Raw genomic sequence first — 15,399 nt, forward strand, 5'->3', positions numbered from 1 at the left:
TTCATAAAAACAGGTCTCCCTTTCTCCTTGAGGGCAGGGGCCGTGCCGTGCCTGATCCTCTGTCTATCCTAGCACCCCGTGAAAACTGGCCCAGGAAGAAGCTCGGGAGACATTTGCCCAGGTGAATGGAATGTGAATCGTCGGACCACCACCAGGAGGCACTTTTGTTCCATCTGCCTTGAGTCATTTCCTCCCTGGGGAGGAAAGGAAAAGGGGGGCACTGCTGCACATCACTAAGGGGGAATCCCCTGGTGGGAGTTCTGGAGGGGCTGTAGTCAGGCCTCTGAGCTCATGTCCAGGATTGAGCTGGGGCACCCCCACTTCTGAGTTGCCCACCTCACAGTGAGGGTGGGGACTGCTCTCCCTCTCCTCCTTTATTTCAGAGGGGTGTTTCCTGGGCCTCAGGTAGTTATCTATGTGATAGAGGTGGGCAATCTATTGGAATCTCCCAGACCACAGCATCTCTATAGTTTTCAGAGCTTATCTGGCTCTAGGGCCAGGTCCAAAGTGACAGGACTTCAAGTGGGAACTGAGGCTTTGTGGCCACTGTGCTGTCCCCTCCTTTTCCATGTGTAGACGTGCATGCCTGAATCACAGATTCTCACCAGGGTCTGCACTGTGTGCTCTGGCTCACTGTTGCTGACCTCTCAGCCTGGAACATTCTGCGTACTTCCTTGCCCTAAAGGAGGGATCCAGCTTGCCTGCCCCTCCTCCTGGGAACCTTCGCAAAGTCTGTGACTTGGGTGGGACTCTCAGTTATGTCCCCTTCACAACAATTCTCACACCTGTAATGTCTTGTTCCAGATCTGTATTCCCTGCTATTTATTATTGAGATAAATTTCACATCTCATATAATTCACTCATTTAAAATGTACAATTCCGTGATTTTAGTACATTCCTAGGTATGTGCAACCCTCATCTGTGAGTTTTAAAACATTGTCATCACCTCATAGAGAAACCTTTATGTATTACATACATCTGCCCCCACCTCGCCTTCTGCTCTCTCCAGCACGAAGCAAACACTAATCTGCTTTCTGTTTCTGTAGATTTCTATATTCTGGACTTTGAAACGAAGGGAATCATATACCAGTTGTCTTTGTGTCTGGCTTCTACCTACTATAACATTTTCAAGGCTCATCCATGTTGTAGCATGTATCGGAACTTCATTCTTTTTATGACTGAATAGTATTCCATTGTCTGGACAGACCACATTGTAATTACCCATTTATCTATTGATGGGCATTTGTGTTGTTTCTACCTTTTGGACATTGTCAATAGTGCTTCTATGAATATCCATGTACAAGTTTTTGTGTGGACATATGTTTTCCTTTCTCATGGGTATATACCTAGGAATGGAATTGCTGGGTCATAGGTTACTCTGTGTTTAACATTTGATGAACTGCAGACTGTTTTCCAAAGTGGGTGTTAAAAGAAATTCCCTTCGGTGCATGAGAATCGGAGGTAGGGGACGTGGGGGATGTCCAGGGATCAGGGGATGCTGGCTTTGTGGGGAAACGTCTATGAGATAATCCACAAAGCAGAACCGTGATGTGCCCTTTTGGACTTTTTATCTGGAAGACAAGTGGTTGGTGGCTGTCGCCATTCTCTTGGCCACACGAGGGCCTGACCGTCAGCCGTCTAGGGAACATGGACTATGCATTCTCTTTATTTGCATCCTACCACTATCCCCAGACTCCCTCTGCACATAGCTAAGTGAAAAATGACTCTGGATGATATGAATGTACCTAAGGGACGGCTCCCAGTGAAAACCCAAGGGAAATCTGCAGTCAAACAGGAATGTGGGGTTTTGGAATCTCCTTGTCTTCCGCCCTAGTAGTCACGGGCAACATCCAGGCTGGAAAATGGTGCCCTGTGCCCTGGGTTTCCAGCCCCTGCGGTGGTGCTAACACTTATGGCAGGAGGAGGAGATGCTCCCAGCCCCTCGCTTCATGCTGGAGCTCTGCCTGCTCCCGCAGCCCAGGAGCCCCTGGGGCCCGCAGGAGATGTAGAGTTCACCAGTGCCCACAAAGCGGCAGGCCCCACTGCTCTTGATAACACTGGTGCCCCCTGGGCAGTCGGTCCTCAGCATGGACGTGCTGACCACACATGGCTCGCACACGACAGCACCTTTTGAGCTGCTCACGGCTGTGGGAACAGGAAGGGATGCTCAGAGCCCTGCACCGTGTGGATCTAAGGGCATCGCCCTTAACTGTCTCAGCCAGACCCTGCCCTCCACCTGCTGCTTCTTACCTCTAAGGACTCCCCCATTCCAATTACCAACGTGTGCACCTCCCACACCAGCCACAAAGTGCTTACAGGTTCTCCATGTGCCTCTCCTCTTTTCCCAGAGCCTTGGCTTCTGCTTTACCCTTTCTCAGTTTCTGCTTGTCTGAGCCTGCTTTAAATCCTCTTTCTCCAGAAAGGCCTTCCCTGGTCAGTATGGTTCCTTGCAGCTTCTGGGCCCCGAAGCACTGGGATTGTGCTGTATCTCTGTTCCTCATTCTGACCCCCAAAGCCTTAGGCAGTGCTACAGGACAGCGTCTCCCTCCAACCAGAAGCACCTGGCATACAGAACTTCTCCTTTGGGGTGGTAGGCATGCCGAGGTCTGGGCAGGGGTGCTGTGTCTATGTTGGATTGATCAGCCCCCACGACCCTAGAGCCCTTGGGGATTATGCATGTACTCACAGATATTCACGGGCCCCACGCCTTCACAGAGCCTGGGGTGAGAGGAGAAAGAAGACAGGCGGTAATGGCATGAACGAGGACAAGGTCAATTGGCGCGTGGCACCCTCCTTCTGCTGCCTGCATCACAGACCATGTTCACGAGGAGGGCCCGTGGCTGTGTGCTGTTCTGGATTTTCCATGACCGTGGGATGGGCAATAGCAGAAGCAGCAACCAGAGGGCAGGAGAGTATGCACACCTGGGGCCCATCCTTGACTAACCTCTGCTCCTCGCCCTCCAGCAGGCGCCTGTAGGTGGCGATCTCAATGTCCAGGCCCAGCTTGGAGTTCATCACCTCCTGGTACTCCTTGAGCAGGCAGGCCATGTCCTGCTTGGCCTTCTGCAGGGCGGCCTCCAGCTCGGCCAGCTTGCAGCGGGCATCGCTGACGGCCGTCTCGCCCTGCTGCTCAGCCTGGGTCACTGCGGTCTCCAGTTTGCAGCGCTGGGGGAGAAGGCACAGAAAGCATTATTGGGGAGCCCCAGGTTGACTGTCAGAAGAATAGAGAGAACATGCTCATTGTGAGATAACAGAAAAACGTGTGTGTGTGTGTGTGTGTGTGTGTGTGTGTGTGTATTTGCCCCCAGTTCCCGGCACAAAACTTTTGTAATTTCCTACGTAATAAAAGTACTAGGAGCATCTTCTGTTCCAATACTTGGTCTTTGACCCCACTTCCAGCCACAGATTTCCTAAATTCCTTGAAATTTCCTTGGTGATAGCATTATCTTTTGTTCTAAGGAGGTGAACCTGGGTAAGCTTTTGGATGACGCCTGAAAGAGGGCTGGTCACCAGAAAGACCAAGCCATGATTAGAGGCTTGGGATTTTCAGCCCCAGCCCCCCATCCTCCAGAGAGGGGAGAGGGGCTGGAAATGGAGATGGTGGTCGATCATGCCTATGTGAGGAAGCCTCCAATAGTAAAAATCCCTATAGCACGGGGTTCAGAGAGCTTCCAGGTCGGTGAACCTGTGGAGATGCTGAAGGAGTGGTGTGCCCAGAAGGCATGGAAGTTCAGCACCCCTTCCCACACACCTTGCCCTACACCTTTTTTTTTCAGCTGGATGTTCATCTGTGTCCTTTATCATATCATTTTATAAGAAACGGGTAAATAGTAAGTAAACTGTTTTTCTGAGTTCTGTGAGCCGTTCTAGTAAATTAATCGAACCCGAGGAACGGGGTTCCAACTTACAGCAGATTGGTCAGAAGCTCAGGTGACAATTTGTAGTTTTGATTGGCATCTGAAGTGGGGCAGTCTTGTGGAACTCGTAAAACAGCCCTTAGCCTGTGGGATCTGACATTATCTCTAGGCAGATAGTATCAGAATTGAGTTAAATTGTATGACACCAACCTGGTGAGGCAGAATTACTTGGTGTGGGAAAAAACCCACACATGTGGTGTCAGAAGAGTGGTGAGTGTGACATAGTGTCAGCGTACAGCGTAAAGGAGAGACACCGGGTGAAGAGTGAGCTTGTCCTACAACCTTGTTTATATGACAGACTCAAATCTGCTGTAGGTCTCTTCCTAGGATTGTGACATCTGGTTCCTCTGGGGACTGGGACCAGTTCTCCTGTCTATAACATCTTAAGGAGATCTGAGCATTTCTCTTAGATACACTGAGCAATTTCTTTTGGGCTAATCGATTTTAAGTGTCTGGTCTTCCCTAGCATAGGAGACTAGGATAGGTCTGATTTTATGAACTCTGCAGAGTCACCTTGAATTTCAGAATCATAGAATTGTAGTCTTTGGGTTGGAAGGGACCATGGTGACCATCTTTTTTTTTTTTTTCTATGCTCCCATCTGATGAAGAACTCTTGTTATTTCATCTTTGACACTAGGTCGCCTGGCCTCTATTGGGAACCTGACCATTTCCCGAGGTTGGTCCTCCTGCTGTTGGTCAGCTCTTTGGTAGAAAGGTCTTATGCCCTCTTAGTTGAGGCAGCACAAGTTTATTCCCTCGTCCACAGCACTTCCAGGGAGTGTGGACCCGCCCCGCACAACCAGGCAGTGGGTCAGCCTGGGATGGGCCCTCAGAACAAGGTCTTTCTGGCCTCACCTGGGCTTTGACATTTTCAATTTCTTGCTGCAGCTCCTGGACCAGCTTGTTCATTTCCAGGATCTCATTCTTGTAGTTGCAGAGGTTGTCACCGTGGTTCCCAGCAGTCAACTGCAGTTCCTCATACTGCGGGGACCTAGAGGTCAGAACCCCAGTGCCCCGGCTGTGGCACCTCACTGTCCCAAGTCTCTCTTCCTGTGACTTCCTGGCTCAGGTGCTCTCTGGATTTTTACAGTTGTTCTGCTCCCCATCCTCTTTCCATTTCTGGTCAATTTTGTTGTCCTTTTCTGTGATGCTCCTTTCTCACCCCCCGACTCTGAATGGTCAGTTTATTAAATTTTCTTCCAAGCTCCCAGCTCCCTTCTCTGTTTTAGCTGTTCTGTGTCTTCTCCTTTTCTCTCTCCCCCAGAGCCTGAGGGCTCCCTCTCCTTTAGATATCCTTGGACCTCAGAAGGATTTTCCGTGCTCAGCCTGGGATGGTGAACAGACCAAGGCCTGTGAACAGACCATGTCTGCCCCCAGGGTGAGTATGTTTGTATATCTCCTCCAAAACAACGGAAAGCAAAATGCAATGTTACCTCCTATCTTGACTTAACACTTTTTTTTTAACCTTCCAACTCTGAAGCCAATCTCTGAATAGTGTGTTATAGATGACATATACAGATTTTTTGAAAATTAGCCAACTTAAGTTTTCTGCATATAAGGATGGGAACATTTTGCATAGAAACTGTAAAACAAGAGATATAGCACAAATGCCTCTTCAGTTATTGTGTGAAAGCCTGTAGTGGCCTAATCAATATCCATTCTCCTTTTCTTCAAACAGAACTCTGCTTTTTTGGGGGGTGGCAATGAACCTAGGTAAAAGAATATTGCTCAGCCTTCTCATCAATGAGACCTATGGCCCTTGCTGGATAGGGTTTCCAGGAAAGCTCTTTGAGGTGAGGAATGACTCAGTTGGCATGTTTCTTTTACCCCCTGTTCTTCTGGCCTGGAATGAGCATGTGAGATTGGTGTTAGGGCAGCCATCTTGGGATATGAGGCAACCATGAGGATTAAAGCAGTACCAAGGATGGCCAAATAAAAAGCTAAAAGGAGCCTCTGTCTCTGATGGTGACATAGAACTCCCATGTCATCTGTGGGTAGTCTATTTCTGTGCTTCAAGTTACTTGAGAAAAACGTGAAAGCTGAATTTAACTACTTATTTTTTAAAATTTCTGATTCTCACAGCTAGATACAATCCTTAAATAATAGAGTTGTCTTTCTGGTTCTGATTGAAGAGGATGGGTCACGGATGTTGTTTTCCTTGAGTCCACCTGACAGATGGGTGGCCCAGGAGAGCAAGTGGGGGACGGGGCCAGCTGTGGTGAAACCTGTTGTAGATGGGCCATACACTGAGTCACTGGGAACTGACTCCAGGCCAAGGTTTGATACCTTTGATCACCCCCGATCCCTGAGCAATGACACCTATTGCTTTCAGAAAAGAGTCCAAAGTCCTCAGCTCAGCTCAGCAGATCGGCTGTGATCTGGCCACAGGCGACCCCTCCAGCACCATCTCCTTCATGGTGCTTCTCACCAGGCTCTCACATCTATGTTACTGCATCTTGGCCCCTGCCTCCCCTCAGCCGACACACTCTCCCCCTGCCTCCCCACCCCATGCTCTGCTTATTGAAATCAGACTTGGCCTTTGAGCTCCAGATCAAATGCCAATGCCTGTCTTCCCTGACATGTTTCTTCTTTCCATCATCATACTCCCTTGGCCTGATGCTCTACCTTAGCAATCACTTCGTGCTGCCTTGTTTTTCTGTTTGATTAGTTACATACTTCTCTCCCAGCAGACTAGAATCTCCTTGAGCACAGGGACGATCTGACTCTTAGTATCCTCGTGGTGCCACACACCTCAGTAAGGCCATCCTTCCCTGGACACCCTATTTAAAACTGTATTCCCACAAGACTCCGTATGCTTTACCCTGATTTATTTTCTCCATAGCATGCCTCACCATCTAACATACGTATACTTATTTGTCTGGCTTGTTGTCTGTCCCTCCCTTGCCCCTGCCTCTAGAATGAAAGTGACACAATGGCAGGGATTACTGTCTGCTCTGTTCCTTGCTGGAATTCAGCATTTAGAACAGTGCTTGGCACATGATGGGTGCTCAAGCAACCGTTGAATGAATGAAGGAATGAATGAGTGACTGAGTGAATGGAAACATGGTGCCTTTCACAGATAGGGCAGGTGAGACTGAGATGATAATCTTTGTTAAACCAAATTGCCCTTGGGGACACCAACTGCCCTCCCAGCAAGCCCCTAATTACATAAATCTGGGGCCCCTTAATCATCCTTTTTGCTCCACCATTGGTAACCACTCCATGCCATTAGTCTCCTCTGAAGCCTTGAAGCCCAGAGCCCTGTTTGCCATCGTTGCCAATTACTATTCCTTGAATTCCTTGAATTCACTTCCAGGTAGTCTGTGGGTGAAGAAAGCTGGAGCACCCTGGCATCTTGATGACAGACCTGAGCTATCTGTGAGGTCCACTCCTACGTGCTCCACAGGCAGCTGGCCTGGGGCCTGGCAGAAACAACAGGGGCGGGGGTGGGTTACTGGGATTCCCTGTCTCTGTGGCATCGCATGACTCTCTCATTATCTCCTCATCCACTTTCTGGGGGAGAGTGGTCTGGGGACTCCATTCCCCACCCGGCTCTCACCCGGCACTGGTACCAGGCTTCTGCTTCAGCTTTGCTATGGCTGACAATGTCATCATACTGGGCCTTGATCTCAGCAATGATGCCGTCCACATCCAGCTCACGGCTGTTGTCCATTTTCACAATTACGGAGGTCTCTGAGATCTGAGACTGGAGAAGGCAAATCTCCTAGGGGAGGGGTGAGGACAGGTGAGCTCTTTGAAGATAAAGAGGGAGAAACTGCTCAGGCCTACCATAGCAGCTTTACACAGGACTTTGCATAGCTGTCCTGGGCCTTCCATCACCAACCTGCTCTCCGTCCCCCACCCTCTAGTTACACAGAGACCCAAGAGCCAAGGTCTAGGTGATCCAACTTCTTGGGGCTTTCACTGCCTGAGAACCAGCAGTCCCACGCTGATTTCTTCACATGCTCACTTTTCAGGCTGCTTGCCCTGAAATGTACCCACTGCGCTGGAGCTTTCCCATCCCATTGCCCTCACAGAGCTGGCCCCGGGTCTACCACCTATGGACAGTTCGGCTGCAGGTACCTCCTCATACAGGCCTTTCAGGAAGTTGATCTCCTGGACCAGAGCCTGCATGTTGGTCTCCAGGTCAGCCTTCATCAGGAAGACCGTGTCCACATCCTGCAATCACAGCAGTGACAGCCATAACCTGGGGCTGGGGGAGCATGGGAGGGCCACCCCTCTGCCAGCTGGGCCACTCCCAGCAAGCTGGTGGCAGGTGGCAGGTGTGGCGCCCACTTTTCCTCATTTAAGCCCATGTGAAAGTGAAGGGGTCACAAAGCCAAGGATGGAGGGAGGGGTCTCCAGCCCCAGATCCCACACCTGGGCCTGTCACCCTCTTGGGAAAGGATCTGAAGGGAGCGGGGTTTAAAGGAGCCTTAAATGAAGTTTCTCAGAGCTCACTGTGTGAGCCTTGGGCCAGGAAATACCTAGCTATCTGTCTGAGGAATCATGGCAATGGTTTTCATCTTCTGGGGTTTGAGTCAGAGTTTTTGTTTTGTTTCTGTTTGGGCATTAGCCGCATCTCCAGCCTCTTGGGCAGGTGTAGACACATTCCTAACTCGCTTTGGCCACGTGAGCAGGGAGGTGGAGACAAGATCAATCACTCCCCTTTAGCACATGGTATGCGACACTGGCCCTCCTCTTTCCCAGGGTCACCAGGACTCGAGGGGTGAGAGACCCTTTTGCAGGTGGGTGGGCTGCCGACATGTTTGGACATAGTGCAGGGGCTGCGCGTCCCGAGGCCAGCTGGGCCAACTCAGGGCGCTTCCTCCCTCCCTGTGCCATCTTCCCTCACCTTCTTCAAGGTAACAAACTCATTCTCTGCACAGGGCCTCAGGGACAGCTCTTCTTCATATCTGGTGGAATGGGCAGGAAAAAGTGTTTTAATCAGCTTGTGGGGCTTAGAAGGGGTCTTGGTATCAGGCCTGAGGGCGGGGGCTTTTGGGGTGCCAATCTGCCTCTCACTGACTGAATCCCCTAAGGAGTTACCAGGTGTATCCTCTGTCTCTGGACACCTGTAACTCCTCCAGCCATTTGGGACAGATGATTGTGATCGTAGCCTCTCATTGGGCACTTTGCCAGTTTACCCCCCTCCCAATCTCTGCCAGCCTGTTTCTGTGATGGGTCATCCTCTGGGAAGTCCTGCTTAAGGCGTCCTTCATTCTGTCCTGCTGCTAAGGAAGCTCACTTCATCTGGTCGTTTCCTCTGGGAAGGTGGCAAAACGCTGGCTGCCTTTTGCGGGCCCAGCTGTCTTTTCTGAGTTGTTCTGAGAGTTGGCTGCAGTCACTGAAATCCCAGCTGACCCTGTGCCCTCCTTACCAGGAGAGACCTGAAGCTGGCCCCCACCTTCAGCGCAGTTACAGAGGTAGCAATTACCCACTTTACCAGACCCATAGACACAGCCCAGCTATTTCCTCTAGGCTCCAAGGGAGCTCCTCGCCCACTCACTGCCTGCACACCGCCCCCTCCCCCACCAAGGCAACAGACTCGGGCCACGGTGTTTGTCTGTCCAGAATGACTCAGTTTGAAGAGCAACATCAATCCATTCAAAGCTTCACTGGGCTTCCTGATGCCCATCCTTCCTTCTTCCAGCAGAACTCGGCTGCAGCACGGACACTGGACGCTGGAGCCTACGGCCTAGGTTTGAATCCTGGCTCGACATGTGCTATTCGTATGACTTTGAGTAAGTGACTTGGTCTTTCTGTGTCCCAGTGTCATCATCTGTAGGGTGAAGATAACACTGGTCCTGCCTCGTGGGGCTGTTAGGAGTTAACACATCACATAAGTTAACATCTGCAAAGCTCCCTAGGCCTGGCATAGGATATGGACTGTGGAAGTGTTGGCTATTCTTGTTAACATACCACCCAATCACATCCTTCCCCTATTGGCCCACTTTTAAAGTCCAAAGTCCTCATCCTGAGCTGCAAGCCATGTCTCCTGGCTATCTTGTGTCTTACCCCTCGAAAAGGCATTGCTCCTGCTGAGAGAGCTGGCCTTCACGCATCCCATGGCCTTGTCACCTCTCACCTGTCACAGTCTGTTTGAGTCGTCCCCTCTTACTTGGCACACTCTGGCCCTTTCTTGTCACCTGTTCCCGTCTCTTCTCCTTTTCCAGGGTCTACTTTGGACTCCTCTTTTATAAGAAGCAACCAGAATGAAACATCCTTTAAGACCCGTAGTAAATGGCACCTCTCCCAGGAAGCCTTCCTTGGTTCCTTTTGCACTCTCACTCTCTTAGAATTCCTCTCCCCTTCTGCCCTGTGCCACCGTGTAGCTATTGGTGTGTGTACACAGAGATCTATGCTTATTGGACTGGGCCTCTTGGGGGAAGGAGCCAGCCCTTTCCAGCAGCCATGAGTAGGCTTGTGGTTGGCATAATCACCATGAATGTTTCCCATGTGGCTCCACTCTGATGACCCATGTCCCTTATGAACCATCACTCTCGGCATAGTCACACTGTTTATTGTCAATGGAATTGTGTCTCTCTCAACCCTCTCCTACCAACATGCTCTCCTTTGGGATCCTGGGCTGGGAGAGCCCCACCTAGGACCATGAGGCAATTTATCTGGGCCTTCGATTCTTGTAAGCACTGGATCTATTAGCCTTCAAGTTTGTCATTAACATGTGCTTATCAACCACCTTCTGTCACTGTGCACCAAGTCTGAGCTGCAAGTCTAGCAGGCTACAGAAACTTCACCACTAAGAAATGGGAAGGGAGACAGAGAATCTGTCAGAGAGGCGGGGTGATGACTTCCAGCTGTGGATGGAGGATTGGAGAAGCCAGAAGCCAGGGGGTAAAAATGTGGGATATATTAACCTGGATGTGATTTAAAGAGATGCTGAGAGGGGGCTTATTAGAAGAAGGAACAGGGGGAGCAAAAGCTTGGAGGGAAGAGGGTTTGGGGAATAAAAAGTGGTTCAGAAAATGCAAAGGGATTGGTGGAACATAGGGCAGAACAGGTGGTTTGGAGCAGAGCCCTGGAATGCGGAAATGACCGGAGAAAAGATTTCGTTTTACATTGAGAGGAAGGGTGAGGGCCTTCCTTAGGCAGGGTGGTGGGAAGGGAAAGGAAGGTATATACGTACTTTCAGAGCTTTACTTTGTGACATATAGGCAGTATGCTAGATGTTCTGCCTATATTATCCCACCTAGTTGTTCTACCACCTACTAACGTCATTTTAGGCTTCCCTAAAACTTTTTACAGGTGGGGATACTGAGGGCCAGATTGTAGCTTACCTTGGGCCCTCTGGTGGGGTGAAGGTAGAGAACACTCACTTTTTCTTGTAGCCCTCCAGTGCATCTTGGAGGCTGCAGAGTTCCGACTGCAGCCTGGCCCTGTCCCTGGTCTCACAGTCTAGCTGCTTCCGGAGCGTTTCGATGTAGGCCTCAAAGATGGGCGCCATGTTGCTCTGGCAGCTCCTCTGCTGCTGCATGAAGTTCCACTTGGTCTCCAGCAGCTTGTTCTTCTGCTCCAGGAACCGGACCTGCAGCCAAGAATGCAATGTCACTGGGCAGCTGGGACCCTGGGGACCATGGTTTGGAGAGAGTAAATGGTGGTGGGGGCAGTTGAGTCAGTTTCTGCTCTCTTTACTGACACACTGCTGCCAATATGCTAAAATTGACAGATTAGGGTCTCTGAGTAGACTGGTACCTGAGGTTATGTCTCTGTGTCTCCCCTGCCTTGGGGAGCATAAAGGACCCACCTACCAATCAGGGGCTGCACATTGTAATGGAAAGAGTGCTGCCCCATGAGGCCTGGGACAGGTCCTCCTTCCAACCCTGCCTATCTGCCTTGTTCCAGCCTTGTAACCTTGGCCGGGCCACCCGTCCCTTTAAGCCTTGTTTTCTTCCCTCAAGCTGCTACTTGGGGCTGTGCATGGGAAAAACTTTGCACATCTTTATACTAACTCCTCTCATACCTGAGAGGAGTTGGGCTTTTTTCAATTACAGCCCAGGGTCACTTCAGGGAGAAGGTCAGATCATAGACTCTGTCCCAGGACTTGAAGTTCTTTTCACCGACTCCGCCCCAGCCTGCATGGCTACATCCAAAAAAGGCCCTGTCACAGTAATGTGGAGAGCTGCTGGCCTAGCTCCTCCATTTTTGTGGCTTGGAAACCGAGATTAGGAGAAGTGGAGTGAGTTGACCACTGTCACCCAGCTTGTTGCTGGCAAAGGGAACGTGGTCACCAGTCTTCACCCTGGGATTTTCCATACTGTGCATTGTCTCTCAAGAAAACCGCAGAAGAAGTAACTTTGCCGACTTCCGGTCAATGGCCATGTTACCAGGAAGCTCTCACAGAGGGTGGTGTGGTGTTGCTGACAGCCAGGGCCCACGTTGTGAAAATGAGTTTACAACCAGAACTCAGTGAGCTTTCAAAATTAAACTGTAAGTGTAACAGTTCCCATGGGCTAAAACAAGTTCCTGTGTGGAGCTTGTTTGCCTGTATTACCGCCTTTAATTTTCCCACTATCGTTGCTTCTTTCCCTTCTGGGCAGCAGGGTTCCTGAGGCCGAGAGGTGAGTGGTTTGCACAGGGCCTCAGGGTAACAGTCAGGAGTGCAGCCAACACCGAGGTCCTGACTTCCAGCCCAGGACTCCTTGCCCTAAATCTTGGGGTCACCAGAAATATCAGTCAGCCCTTAGCGTATGTTCTAACCCCACGAGACTTTCTGGGGTATGGGGACAGGCCCAGAAGCAGCTGAGGGTGACAAACCAGTTCAGGGCCTTTCAAAGGCACCTGGGGAAAGGTCACCTTTCCCCGAAGGCTTTCAGAGCTGTGGCTTTGGGGTTGACAGATATAAGACTTTGGCCATGACCACTTTTTATCCTTAGCTCTAACTGCTCCACCTTCTCCTCATCCCAGAACTAAGCTGATGGCAAATTCCAAGGTCACAGTTCCCATTCTGGCCTCCAGACTCAAGGGTCTCGCCAGCTTAGGCACTCAGAAAGGGGCTCTATTGTTAAAGCCTCATCAGGAAGGGCAGTTCTCTGTCTTTTAGGTTGTTCCTTTCAATATCCATCATTGCTTTGGAAGTTCCTCTTATAGTCTGACCTCAGGCAATGTTGGTGATTTTATCAGATAACATCCAGAGAGAGAGGACATATTAGAAAAAAGACCAGCAAACAGAAATGTTTTGTGCCGAGCCTGATCTAACCAGCATTCAAGGATTCATGGTCATGGAGTACCGAGAGACCAATAGATGAACCGAGGCTTCTCTATTGTCAGTCTCTTCTTGCTCCCTCGGACCAGACACAAGGTGTTCTCTGCATCCCATGGTCCTGGACCATTGGACCCTCCCTCTTACCTTGTTGATAAAGGATGCAAAGCGGTTATTGAGGCACTTGATCTGCTCCTTCTCATCCCTCTTCACCCTCTGCACGGTTGGGTCAATCTCCAGCTCGACTGGGACCAGTAGGCTCTCATTGATGGTGACAGGGGTGATGCAGGCAGAAGGACCACAGGCAGCCCCCAATCGGTATCCGAAACCAGGCAGGACACACCTGGACGCAACCTGGGGACTCCTGAAGCCCACATTGCACAAGCTCCGTGAGCCGAGGCAGCCCAGGATGCGGAGACCCCTACCATCCCCGGGGCGGCATGGCTCCTTGCTCTCTGCATAGTGGGTGACCATCTGGGGGAGAATGGCTGAGCGTGAGCTGAAGCTCCGACTGCCACTTCTGGAGCCCTGCTGAGAGGAGCCACACGACATGGCAGGAGAGAGAGGCAGAAAGACAGGCCCTGGTGGGGAGAAGAGGAGGTGAGAACTATCAAGTCAGCTCAGCTCCCACCCTTTTATCTGGTAGGGGGATGGAGGGCTGAGCTGGGTCAACCCCCAATCACCATTAAATCAGGATTATGAGCTTGGGAGATTGGCAGCTCTAAGTACCCAGGTGGATAATTAGAGTAGCAAAGGGCAGAGAGAAGGAGCCAATGGTCAGTGCTGGTGGTCACTATAAAAGTCTCACGTGTCCCTCTTCCTTGTTTACTGGGGTTATGAAAGGGTTTCATCACCAGACAGATATGTTTGGCATATTCAGTGGCTCATCCTCAAGGAAAGGGAGAGTTGGGACTTTACTCCATTTTATAGGAACTGAAGCATGAATTATATTCCCTGGCTGCCCTGGGATTAGAGGCCAAGTTAGATATGCTTGAGGCTGCTCTGTTTCCTCAAGGCTGTTTTTATGTGCTTCTGCAGATGCTCCAGGCCCGAGTGCTCTCCATGGGCTCCTAGGTGATCCTAGGACTTCCCGGGGGGTGGGGGAGACTTTTGGGTGGGAGAATCTTCCCTAAGCATGCTGGGCCCTGCGCCTCTTCAGGCCAGGTGGGGTGCTGCCTCTGGCTCAGCGAACCCTGCCCCACTAGGGGTCCTGAGGTCATAGGCTCCAGACATAGAGTCTTGTCTCCAGGAGTTTTTTAGTCCAGAAAGGCCTCAGGGGACTCAAGAAGAGATGCCTTGTGCTTGAGGACAGGAGAGCAAGGCATGGTCCCCCCAGGACTCTTCGGCCCTCCCCAAACATGTATTGGTGTCAGCCAGTAGCTCAGGGTTCCACGTTGCTTTTCCTTCCCTTCCTTCCCACCCCATCCTGAGCCTCCCTGAGATGGACAGAGCCTGCCTTGGCCTGAGGACATTTCTGGGGACAGTCGTTACCCTCAGGAATTATTCAGGGAGATGCGAGATACAGGCCTTCTCCCCCCCCCCCCCCCGTACCCAGGTCACAGCTCTTTGGAGAGGCTCACCACCTGCCCCCCCCCCCACTTCTGTTCCTTCCCCCTTTCCATCAGTCCCATCAGTGAAACTGCTGCTGCGGCCAACAGGTCTTTCCTTTCCGCACTGTGCCTTTTTTTCCAGGTCAGAACCAAATCAATAATACTAATAGTAATAACATTTACTGGGTGCTTACTATGTGCTGGGACCACCCTGAGCTCTACATTCATTATCTCATTTAATTCTTATGACAACACCATGACTAGTTTCTACTTTGCAGATAAGTAAAGTAAGGAGCGGAGTGGTTAAGTAACTCCCCCAAGCTACCCAGCTTGTTCATGATAAGGCTGGGATTCATTATGTCTTCTCTGTCCCTCAGCTTCCCCACCTGTAGATTAGGAGATTGGAGCGCAAACATTTCTTGTGCTTGGAAATTCTCAGTCTCACTGTGACATTTTACAATGTCTTCTTTTGTATAATCTTGACTTTAGGTCCTAGAATGCTGGGGAGAAAAGATTGGGGCTGGGGGAGGTGAGGATGTAATAAGAAACCATCGGCGATGGTGGGGTGTGTTGGGGGGGATTCTCACTGTGTCCTGGAAGAAGCACCACAGAACTGGGTCCAGAAGATGCTGTTAGTGGTGATGGTGATGCTGAGAAGTCAGGCCAGAGAGCAGACCCCCTCCAGATTCCCGCCAGAGGACACGAATGAAAT

At 50.7% G+C, this 15,399-nt stretch overlaps 1 protein-coding gene across 1 annotated transcript; it reads right to left on the reverse strand.

Annotated features, from left to right (window-relative positions):
- Positions 1–1,903: 1,903 nt before the first annotated feature.
- On the reverse strand, positions 1,904–13,689 carry KRT82 (keratin 82; the record flags this gene model as incomplete). Its single annotated transcript, XM_081060338.1, has 9 exons — positions 1,904–2,145; positions 2,687–2,718; positions 2,945–3,165; positions 4,773–4,898; positions 7,477–7,641; positions 8,001–8,096; positions 8,773–8,833; positions 11,255–11,463; positions 13,285–13,689. 9 exons carry the CDS (start codon positions 13,687–13,689, stop codon positions 1,904–1,906), a joined length of 1,557 nt encoding a protein of 518 aa, XP_080916464.1.
- Between the last annotated feature and the right edge of the window lie 1,710 nt (positions 13,690–15,399).

Source organism: Rhinolophus hipposideros (genome assembly GCF_964194185.1).
Source record: "Rhinolophus hipposideros genome assembly, chromosome: 9".
NCBI classification, from domain to species: domain Eukaryota; kingdom Metazoa; phylum Chordata; class Mammalia; order Chiroptera; family Rhinolophidae; genus Rhinolophus; species Rhinolophus hipposideros.